The sequence below is a fragment of the Ruditapes philippinarum genome, unplaced genomic scaffold (genome assembly GCF_026571515.1).
Source record: "Ruditapes philippinarum isolate M1 unplaced genomic scaffold, ASM2657151v2 ctg4752_1_1_1_1, whole genome shotgun sequence".
NCBI lineage: Eukaryota > Metazoa > Mollusca > Bivalvia > Venerida > Veneridae > Ruditapes > Ruditapes philippinarum.
The window spans coordinates 87,317-99,910 of NW_026864993.1; the positions used below are offsets into that span (position 1 = coordinate 87,317).

The 12,594-nt window shown below is 35.2% G+C and overlaps 1 protein-coding gene across 1 annotated transcript; it reads left to right on the forward strand.

Annotated features, from left to right (window-relative positions):
- The first annotated feature begins 3,293 nt into the window (after positions 1–3,293).
- On the forward strand, positions 3,294–4,121 carry LOC132727496 (uncharacterized). Its single transcript, XM_060713026.1, has one exon. It carries the CDS (start codon positions 3,294–3,296, stop codon positions 4,119–4,121), a length of 828 nt encoding a protein of 275 aa, XP_060569009.1.
- Positions 4,122–12,594: the final 8,473 nt, after the last annotated feature.

Consider the following 12,594-nt stretch of genomic DNA (forward strand, 5'->3'; position numbering starts at 1 on the left):
GATTGTATGTTAATTTGAAGACAAAAAAGGGGCATAACTTTGTCAAAATGCAATACAGAGTTCTGAAACTTGACCTGCATATCTTAATTGTGACACTTCATATATATTTCAAGTTTCAAGGAAATATCTTTTCTAGTTTCAGAAATATTCAAATACATGTTAAAATTTAAGAATATTTTCTAAGTCAATTTTTGACCTTCAAGACTTTAAGCCGGCAAAAGGGCAACATGGGTTCTGCGCATCCCCTTGTTGAGGTGAACATTTGAGCCAAGATTGAAGAAAATCTTTCGATTAGTTTAGGACTTACAGAGCTGACACGACATACTGTCTAATATTTGATTGTTTGATATTTGACCTTCAATTGTGACCTTGACTTTGAGCTGACACATAGGCAGCATGGGTTTTGCACATCCCCTTGTTAAGGTTAACATTTGAGCCAAGTTTGAAGAAAATCTTTCAATTAGTGTAGGACGTACAGAGCGGACACGACACACTGTCTAATATTTGATTGTTTGATATTTGACCTTTAATTGTGACCTTGACCTTGAGCTAACACATGGACAACATAGGTTCTCCACAACCTTGTTGAGGTGAACATTTGAGCCAAGTTTGAAGAAAATCTTCTAATTAGTGTAGGACGTACAAAGTGGACACGACATACTGACTAATATTTAAATTTGTTTTATATTTGACTTTCAATTGTGACCTTAACCTTGAGCTGACACATAAGCAACATGGGTTCTGCACATCCCCTTGTTAAGGTGAACATTTGAGCCAAGTTTGAAGAAAATCTTTCAATTAGTGTAGGACTTACAGAGCGGACATGACATACTCTCTAATATTTGATTGTTTGATATTTGACCTTCAATTGTGACCTTGACCTTGAGCTGACACATGGGCAACATGGGTTCTGCACATCCCCTTGTTCAGGTGAACATTTGAACAAGTTTGAAGAAAACGACAAAGCGAATCCATTATAGCCCCCCCCATCACATTTTGTGGTGGGGGTATAATTAACCTTTTCTAGTATGTGTTCTTTTATAAGAATTTATGCATGATAACATTATTTGTCAGTAAATCACCTATTTTGTTGACTGCTAAGAAATGTGTAGCAAGTTTAAATACAGATAAACGCTGGGCACTGGGAATGGAATATTTACCTTCTACAGGTCACGTGACTCCCTTCGTCGATACAGTGTATTGGTTCCTATTCAGAGGTTTGGTACTCTCAGTTTAAAAAAGAATTTCAGTCATGCACAAAGTAAAAGTGAAATGTTGGAACAGTCATTTTCTGCACTTTATTAAAAACACAAAATTACATGTGCACAAATTAAAATGAATTCACAACAAGAAAGTCAATTATTTTCTTTCCAGTTTCTTTATTTGATGTAATCATGACCAAAATGCCACTGTTGAACACTTCTAGTATCTTTCATGTTCTATTTTAGATAATGTTATGGCAGTACCTGGTAAAAAGTCATCTAAAAAACTCTCATCTACACTATCTCAAGGTGGTGCTGAAGATGATGACATATTCTGTCAACTGTGTGATCAAGATAACATCAGACTACCTGCCTTTGGTTAGTGTGTCGATTGTGAGGAACATTTATGTCAAACTTGCTTTAACACTCACAGGCGACCAAAACCACTACGCAATCACCAACTTCTAGATAAAGATCACATGCCACATAAACAAAACCTCCGTAAGTCATTAAAACCTACTACCAGTGGAAAGACAGCTGATTTGACAAAGTCTTGTCATAAACATACAAAGGAAATTATCAAATTATTTTGTCATGACCATAATGCACTTATATGTAGCGTTTGTGTAACCCTTGAACACACACCAACATCCTGTCATGTGGACTACATACCGAATATATAAGGACAGACTTTAGGCAGTATTGAATTCAAAGAAACTCTAAAAAATATTAACAAATTAACGGAAAAATGCTGCCATATTACAAAACAACTAAAACAAAGAATTGCTAACTCAACAACTTCTCTGAAAGATGCTTTAGTAGAAATAGACAATTTTAGAAAAAAGATAAACAAAAGATTGGATGAACTAGAAAAGGAAGTTAAAGATACTGCAACAAAAATCCAACATGACAACAACAACAAGTTGAAAACAACAGAAACAAGATGTGATGACATCAAGAAATCACTCCAAGCATCAGCTGATACTCTAAAACATATCAACACCAACAAGAAAACTGACCAACTATTTACTGAAATGAAAATAGCAGATTTTGATGAATACACTTTTGAAGCAAATCAGGCAATCAAAAATCTCCTTCAGAATGAGAAATCATTTGGAACACTGAGAAACTAGAAATGTGTCATCATGCCACGGATGCCCCCGCATGCAGCCAAAATTTCAGATGGTGCATTAATTATTTTTTTCATTTTAAGTTCAAAGCCCTTAAAACTTTTCAATGTTAACACAAACCATTTTCATACAATGTTCAAGGCACTGAAATTATTCAGTCTTAACCTTTTAAAAATAGCATATTGCATATTTGTAGCCAAAATAATGGCTAAAAGTATGAGTGCTGAAACTGAAAGTTCAAAAATTTTCCAACATTCAGGAAAAATAAGTTTGTCTAAAATCATTGAACCACAACCAAATTCAAACTTCAACTGCTTATTCCTAAGATGTATCTATATTATTTTCAAAGTGAAAGGGACATAACTCTGCAAAAAAATCATCAAACCATGACCAAATTCCAACTTGACCTGCCCATTCCTTTGACATATCCATATGTCAAATTTAAGTTGAATATGTAACACTGTTGGGTAGATAATGAACGGAAACTGTAAATTTCATATTATTTTCAAAGTAAAAGGGGCATAACTCTGCCAAAAATCATCGAACCATGACCAAATTCGAACTTGACCTGTATTTTTTCATGACATATCCATATGTCAAGTTTGAGTTGAATGTGTTGTACCGTTGGGGAGATAATGAACGGAAACTGAAATTTCATATTATTTTCAAAGTAAAAGGGGCATAACTCTGCCAAAAATCATCGAACCATGACCAAATTCGAACTTGACCTGTATTTTGTCATGACATATCCATATGTCAAATTTGAGTTGAATGTGTGCAACCGTTCTTAAGATAATGAACGGAAACTGATGATGACGGAATGACAGAAGGACGGAAGGATGGAAGGACGGAATGACGGAACAGGGTAACACTATATGCCCCGGCCATTACATGGCGGGGGCATAAAAAGAAAATAAAGCAACCAGCACTTCCAAAGGATAAGGATGCAGTGCCAATGAAAATGTCTACCTCTAGAAACATCGATGTTAGAACATCCTCAGATAAAAAAAAATGCTGGATTAATGGTATAACTGTCTCTCCTCAGAACCAATTATATGTAGCAGATTGCAATAATTCCCCAATTAAAGTAATAGACATAAAAAGTGGAACAATAAAACAACTACAGCTTGAATCATTCCCCTGGGATATCACCATAGTGAACAGAGATACACTTGCTGTTACATTACCACAAATTAAAACAATACAGTTCATTTCCTTCTCCTCAAACTCTCTTTCATTGAAAAACAAACTGGAAGTAGATGGAGCTTGCTATGGAATAAGCAATCATCAGGGTAAACTTGCAGTCACCTTTTTATCTCCTGCTAAGCTCCAAATCATGGACTTGAAAGGTGTTATTAAAATTACAGTTGAGAAAGATTCCAATGGTGACAGTATTTTCAGTAGACCTTGGTATGTCACCACAAACAGCCATTCAATCTATGTTTCTGATACAGACAAAAAGGAAGTTATATGGTTTAATTGGCAGGGAGAGGTAATAGGAAGGAATGTAGACATTGAAAGTCCAAGAGGTATTTCACTGTTAGATGACGGGTCCTTCTTTGTGAGTGGTTACTTGACTAAATGTATATATAGAGTAAGTGGTCACTGTAAAGACAGGACAACTATACTGGAGAATGTAGAGGATCCTCGAGCTGTATTTTGGTGTGCTGAAACCAGTACAGACAGCATCAAGTCAGAGAGAAACAATATTATCAAAATATATGAAATAGTTTTGAACCAAGCATTGGTAACCAATGTAGACCTAACAAAACATAATTATCATTGCTAAAAGTTTTAATACTCCTGTAAGCATTTATAATGTTGTGTATGTGCTAAACAGAAAAATTATATTTGTGTAGTTTAATTATTTATCAAACTACGAAAATGTACTGAAATAATATGCTTGCCAGAGGGGCGTAATAAAATTTCATTATTTAACTCACATGTACACTCATTCAATCACCTCTGTATATTCTCTATGCACATGACCTCTGTGTAATAGCATAAATTCATTTTTATCCGCCGCCGAAAAAATAGTCTCCGTCCATCCTTCTGTCCGTCCTTCCATCCAACATGTTTGTCCGGAGCATTTCTCAAAAAGTATTTGAGGTATCATCTTGAAACTTCATAGGTGGATATATCATATTGAGGAGGAGTGCAGTGCACAAGAATGATAACTCTACCCTGCATAACTTTTTCAGTTATTGCCCTTTGTAATTTTTCAAACTTAATTTTGTCCAGAGCATAACTCAAAAAGCCTTTGAGATATCAACATGAAACTTCATAAGTGGATAGATCTCACTCATGAGGTGTGCAGTGTACAAGAGTGATAACTCTACACTTCATAATTTTATTGCCCTTTGTTATTCTTCATACTTTTTGTCCAGAGCTTATCTCAAAAAGTGTTAGAGGTAACATCTTGAAACTTCATAGGTGGATAGATCTCATTGAGGAGGAGCGCAGCACACAAGAATAATTACCTACCCTGCATTAATATTATTTTTCAGTTATTGCCCTTTGTTATTTTCAGCAATCAGTATTCACATAGGTTTCAAATATGTAATCACTTCAGCCATTAGTTTTCATTACCAAAAATCCTTTTAAAATTGAATTATTCTGCTCTACTACATATACATTCTTCCAATGAGCAAACACATTTGGCAGGGGATGACCATGTTAACATGGCTCTTCTTATTTCATTGTAATAGTAGTTAAGCATAAAAATACAATTTATTTCTAAAGACTGTAGATCCATAAAATCATATATAATGTGCAATGTAAGCTTGTATAAATGCTTGCATGCATGCCATATAAACCTTGTCTAACAGATTGGATTATATAAGCATGAGAATTTCACTGGGTCATATAATCAGTCAGAATAATTAAAACTAGTATTATACACTAACCTGGGAGGAATATGTATGCTTATCTTGTTTGTTTGTTTGTTTGTTTGTTTGTTTGTTTCATATAACGCCTTTTCCCAACGGTATGTCAGTCATATAGGCGGGTAGTTTCCTAACCATTGTTCCCGGAGAGTTACACAAATACTAGACTACCTTTCTCCGTGCTAAACTACCAAAGCATCTCCCGGGGATCGAAACCACGCCAGAGAGGTAACTGGATTAGAAGTCATCAACTCTAATCCCTCGACCACGGAGGCGGTGATATGCTTATCTAAATCAAAAATTGAAACTTATACTTTGATGAATAATAATTCATCAGAAAACAAGAGGGCCAAGATGGCCCTAGATCGCTCACCTGACCCATCGAAACAAGGATATCCATATTAGAGCAGTGTGACCTAGTTTTTGACCCAAGATGACCTATATTCGAACTTGACCTAGGAATCATCAAAACAAACTTTCAGACCAATTTCCAGGATACTTGGATTAATACAGTAGCCACTAGAGTGTTAACAATATTTTTTATTTTTAGCTCCTGTGACCTTGTTTCTCATCCGAGATGACCCATTTCAAACTCATCCGAGCAATTACCTAGACAAGCATCCTGACCAAATTTGATGATAATTGAGTCAAAAATGTGATCACTAGAGTGTTAACATGGTTTTTCCATAATTGGGTCATGTGACCTAGTTTTTCATCTGAGATAACCCATGTTCAAACTTGACCTAGAAATCATCAAAACAATCGTTCACACCAATTTACTGGATATTTGGATCAAAACAGTAGCCACTAGAGTGTTAATAAGATTTTTTTTATTTTTAGCTCATGTGACCTAGTTTATTATCCGAGATAACCAATGTTCAAACTCATCCGAGCAATTACCTAGATTAGTAATCTGACCAAGTTTGATGATAATTGAGTCAAAAATGTGACCACTAGATTGTAAACAAGGTTTTTCCATATTTGGGCGGTGTGACCTGGTTTTTGACCCCAGGTGAGCCATATTCAAACTTGTCCTAGAAATCATTAAAACAAACTTTCAGACCAATTTCCAGGAAATTTGGATCAAAACAGTAGCCACAAGATTATTAACAAAAATCTTCTATTTTTAGCTCCTGTGACCTAGTTTTTCATCCGAGATGACCCATGTTCGAACTCTTCCAAGCAATTACCTAGACAAGCATCCCGACCAAGTTTGATGACATTTTAGTCAAAAATGTGACCATTAGAGTGTTAACAAGGTTTTTCTATTTTTAGCTCCTGTGAACTAGTTTTTCATCCGGGATGACCTATGTTCAAACTCATCTGCAATAACCTAGACAAGCATCCTGGTCAAGTTTGATGATGATTGATTCAAAAACGTGACCACTAGAGTGTTACAGGTATTTTTCTATTTTTAGCTCCTGTGACCTAGTGTTACATCCGATATCACCCATGTTTGAACTAATCCAAGCTATTACCTAGATAAGTTTGATGATGATTGAGGCAAAAATGTGACCGCTAGAGTGTTAATGAACAAGTGTGGACGGAAGACGGACATTAAACAATCATAAAAGCTCACCCTGAGCTAGCTAAGAACCCTTGTTTTGTGGAAACTGTATATATGGCACAAAAACAGTATCATTAAAGATCCGGTTACTCATTTTTTATGGTTTTATATCATAAATATAATGCTCAAATGAAAATTTATCAATATTGTAATTTCCAAAAAGCATTATTTGTAAAGATATAACCAAATTTACATTTCATGTTAATAGAGGGAGGTTATTAGACATTTCTTTTCTTTAAAATAAAAAATGAACGCATATAAAGAGGATATTTGATGAGTGTTAATTCAGTACTGAATTTATTGCACAAGTTGAATAAAATTTTATTAAGCGAGACCGAGGCGGGCATAATATCATTTTGTTCAAAGAGTTCAATAAATTAAGTAATGACCTTACACAAAATGAATATTCAATTTATCACATACCCAAAATAAAGACCGTTTATGCAGGCGTCCCACTGTTCCGATATTGACACCAGATGGGCACACGAATATGGAATTTAAAATTTTGCACGAAGATGGTCCCGAAATTGGTCGACAGCCCCTCAACAGCCGAGGCAAGTACGATTCCCACAGAAGGTCACGCGATCGCATCCGATCCACACACGATTCCTACCGAAAGTCAAGTGATGGCATCAGATCTACACACGAAGTCCTCTCAAAGATGCAATTTTTTACCAAGTGGTTTACCCGCAGGACACGTGAAGGTCACGGGATAGGAACACGACGTCGTATTATAAGTACGATGCGTTCGTTACTAGCAAGCTACTCAAACAGGGCTACCGCTATTATAAATTACGTAAATATTTTACAAAATTTTACAATCGTAACTTTGATTTAATCTCAAAATTCAATAGTGATTTAATAACTCTTATCCGACAAGGGATTAGGCAGCCTGAATTTTAATGGGATGTTATTAACAAACTTCGTATGATCGTGTGTCATAGATAATTTTATGTTGTCTTTACTAAAATTATTAAACTTTTTTTATTAAAAGAGGTTATGACCCTACTGCATGTTTAGTGTTCAACACTTTTACAGTTGGGCGCTACGCTTTCCTGTTTTGAATACATCTGTCGGACCAAGTGTGAGACTCAATGATGGACAGTTCTTAAAGCCCTTTGTGACTGAATTGCCTTATTGTTCGTATTTTGTCTGGCTTCGTTGGGCCTTTGTAGGTGATTTTCTTGTTGCTCTGTCTTCCTTTAAGACATTGAGTACAATTTTTATGGTCAATGGGTTTTCCTTTATATGTTTCTACATTATCATTTCAGTGTTCACCTTTTGTCACCATAACTTGGCGGGGTTTCATTTTAATTACACTGTCTCGTTTATAGGAACATGGTGGGGCTTAGAGTGAGGTTTGGTGCAGCATTAACCGGTTTAAACTCCCCAGCAGTACTTATGCTGCTGACCGTTCCAAGACGGCGCCTCTGGTTCCTCAGATGATGTCTTTGTTGTTCATATCGGCTTGGGACACTTATTTGGCCGTGGCCTGTATTCTCGTCTCGTAAGTATTTCCAGTTGCCCTAGTCTTTATTCGATACTCTCCACCCCTCCGTCCGAATCTCTTCTTTTCTCTTGTGTCCTTGCTTTGTGTGCCTATTAATTAATCATTTATTTGTTTTCTTTTAATTTCCCTGTCGGTTACTTCTTCTTATGTATCATTTTAGTGATTAGTCTGTCCTTGCTCTGCCTTGCGCTCCGTCCTGTTTTTGTCAGGGGTCCTCCTGGGCTCCTTGCTTCTAGTTGCTGGATCGTGTGGGGGTTGCATTCATTGAACGCTGTCTTTCCTTGTTGATCTTGTTTTTCATATTTTATTAAAATTTAGCATGCCACCCAAGGTGGGCCTTGAAGTTGCTCATCATGTTTTCTGAGGTGTATAAAAATAGCAATGCTTCTGCCTTCTTTTTCTCGGTTAACTCATTATCAAAGTATGAAATTCTGCAGGAAATAAACTGAAAACTAGAAATGTGTCCATAGGACACGGGTGCCTCCATTGCGCCACTGTTCTGTCAATGTTATGACTCTTGGTCAAATATTTTTTGAAAACTAAAAATCTTTTACTAAGTAAAGGGCAAGAAATTTACAAATACTGAATAAATCAACAAGCAAACCCAAGGTGCATAAGTACCTTGCTGACCAAGATTCTTTCAGGCCTACAAGTGAAATTCTTTTTGAGCTATGCATGAACAAGTTGAAAATTGCAAATTTATACTACTGTAAGTCAAGGGCAATAACTCTTACAAAACTGAAAAAAAATCCACATGCAAAGTCCCAGGTTCATAGCTTCACAGTGATGTGAATCATTCTTCCTGTAATTTAGTGATGTTGATCATTATTCCTGTAAAGTTGGTTGATTCTAGCTCACGCACTCAAGGAACAAATAACAACATAATGAAACGGGTTTTACAAAGTCAAGGGAAAAAATCAACAAAGGGCCATAATTCTGTTCAATTTGGTCGCAGCAAAAATTCCTTCCTTTACTTCCATCTACACATTAAGGTTGTTCATCCCTAGAAGATAAAGCAAAATCTGCCATCCGGTTTAAGAGGAGTTGCGTTCACAAAATTTCTATATGGTACATGTATATAGTGAAAAAATCAACAAAGGGCCATAATTCTGTTCAATTTGGTCGCAGCAAAAAATCCTTCCTTTACTTCCATCTACACATTAAGGTTGTTCATCCCTAGAAGATTAAGCAAAATCTGTCATCCGGTTTAAGAGGAGATGCGTTCACAAATTATCTATATGGTATATAGTGAAAAAATCAACAAAGGGCCATAATTCTGTTAAATTTGGTCGCAGCGAAAATTCCTTTCTTTACTACCATCTACACATTAAGATTGTTCATCCTGGAGGTTTAAGCAAAATCTGCCATCTGGTTTAAGAGGAGTTGCGTTCACAAGATTTCGGGACGTACGGACGTTCCAACATTTTGGCTTTAGGGGCTATTTTCTTTGTTATTTTCTTTGTTTTTTTAAGGGCTACTAGCCCCTAAACCCTTTGATCACTGAATGAACCTATTGTTCTCTTTTGTTCTCTTTACTGTTATATAGCCCTAAACCCAAAATGTTTGCTCGGACAGGACGGACGGACGTTCTAACAGGAGAGTAATAATGTGGCTACTCTATTGTTCTCTCTATTGTTCTTTTTAGCCACACAAAAGAAAATAGCCACATAAAAGCATTACGGAATGAATGACATCAAAGAGAAAGAACAGTTACCTATTGTCCCTCTAGCCACATAATTCCTGTCCTGTGAGTGCGGACAGACGTACGGACGGACAAGTGCAACGCTATATGCTCCCCACTTTAACGATACTAAAGCTTTGGTAAACAAACATCATGCATAGACATGATAAACAGGTTGAAATAGTATCGATATGTGGCTTAAAGAGAATAAATACTTTTGATAAAGTTTTAAAGTACATTTCAGAAAATCCAAGACTGTCTCGTATATTATATAATGGACAAAACTATAATGGAAACGCTGCGGAAGCTTTATAATTTAAGAGTATCGCTTACCCACTCAGCAAATACTCGTATACGCATCAAAACCTGCTTCATGTGGTAACTCATCACATTCTAAAGCAAAGCATCAAAACAAACAAAACATTAACTAAAACAGTTTGTAACAAATATAAGTACAATAAACAATTTGTTTATCTTACTATTGTCATGATTAGGGTCACTGTATAATACTATCAATACCCAATAGATGTTATCCGGAACTCGTCACATGTGGATTTTTCCCATCTGATCATGAAGTAAAAACAAACTTTAACTTGCATCGCTTCCCAGTGCAGTACCATTCATACTCGAGTGTTGCATTTATTATTTTTATATATATTTACAGAGTTGTTGTCAAATGTTTGCACCTCTTGATAAGATGGGCAAAAAACGAACATTGAGTTTCTATGGCCATCCCATATAGAAACATGCTAATTTTTCAAAAACAAAAGTTTTTTAATTTTATAAAAAAATTAACATTTTAACATGATTCTGGAATAATGCTGTTTTAAATCATTTATATTCAAATTGTCATGATGCATCAGTTTATTGTAACTCAATTCCTATATACAAAGGTATAGCGGGATCTAAACTACTTGTAATCAAACCTCTGGAAAAAGACCATGTTATGTGAGGAGTCAGGTGGTTAAATGTCAGCTAATTGTCATCTGCTTCCATTTAGCCATATCCCCCATTATTTTCCCACCTAACCAAAAACCCTTTGCATGGATCTGGCCTTGGGATGACAAGCTAAAACAAAAACATTAGCAACTAAGAGGCTATGAGGAAGTGTTACACATGCAATTGACCACTTGTTTGTTTGCCGATTTCAACATGTTTTGGCAATATCTCGCCAGTAAAACCAGCTTTTATGTATAACTAATCAGGAATTACCAATTTCTATAAAACTGACTGCTACATACCCACCATATTTCTGAGTCAGCAGTGACAGATAAATGACCAATTTAGCCGCTATGTCTATGATCAACTGTCACAGAGAAATTACGGCTTTTTCTAATGATCTGAGCAGCAATCTTCAGATTATTTATCCGATGCTCTCCCTTATATAACTGAGTTGAACAGACAAACAATTTGTTTGGTTCATAAATAAATATATTCTATACACTCACTATATTTGTCAAATCCCTAAGCATGGTTAACTACAGGTGAATGTAACACTATCGTTTGTCCTTTCTCACTATAAATACACGTTAAACATGAATACTCTAATAATATACACATGGCAAACAATATACAAAAACAAACCTGAATATAGCATTGTTCATCACTTCAAAACAAAATATAAGAAGGGCTGAGTAATCAAATGTTAAAAAATTGTCTAAATTATTTTTTTTTTCAATTAATGAAGCTTAGATGAAACATTATAACATCAATTAAAAGAAAAGATACATAACCTGCTTTGTTTTTGTATAATTAAATTTATTATAATGTCATAATGATGTTTTAGTCACAAAGATACTGATAAGGTTATAATATTATATGGCCAATTTCCACCTCAACTAATGGAGCAAGCTTTCAGGTGCTCCTCCACGCATTATTTAAGACACAACCAGGCATCCGGTAGAACCACCGGCCTTCCATTACGTAGCACGATACATTCCTCACATGAAAACAAGAATTGATATATTAATAATAAAACCTATTAAGAAATCTACAAAATGATCAACTGATTTACCTTTCTAAATCTGTATAAAGTTCACATAAGCTTGTTTGTTGCAGCATCCCAGTCTGTTTCACATCATGTACAATATATTATTTAACAAATCCTTATTCTTACAAAATAAAACCAATGATTTTTCAGGGTTTGCAACACATGTTGTTTAAATAGAAATCCTTATTGGATCCAAACTTATCACCTTGCTCATGTTTTCATTTCCAACTCCATATCAAATGCAAATCATACCCCACATTTTGCATCATTTCATTTCGAGGGGTGAAAGCGAAAAGGTTCTAACTCACTTTTTATACAAATTTCACTTTTTTATATATTTGTAACATAAACACCCATATACATCTTATGTCAAAATATATAAGATTTAGTTTACTTACAAAACGGTGAAATGAAAAATTGTCCCAAGGTTCTAAGTGAAATTAACCTTTTTTTGTTAAAAGCGAAAGGGTTCTAACTGCAAATGGCAGTTAGAACCTTTTCGCTTTCATTGAGTATAAAATGTACAAGATTAAATAAAAACAACTCAAACTGCTTTAAAATAAGTGAAATCAAAGCAATTTTGAAAACTTAACCTTTTATTTTATATTATTAAATAATATCACATGAGA

Coding starts and splice junctions, on each gene's coding strand:
- LOC132727496 (XM_060713026.1), top strand. CDS start 3,294: ATGTCTACCTCTAGAAACATCGATGTTAGAACATCCTCAGATAAAAAA.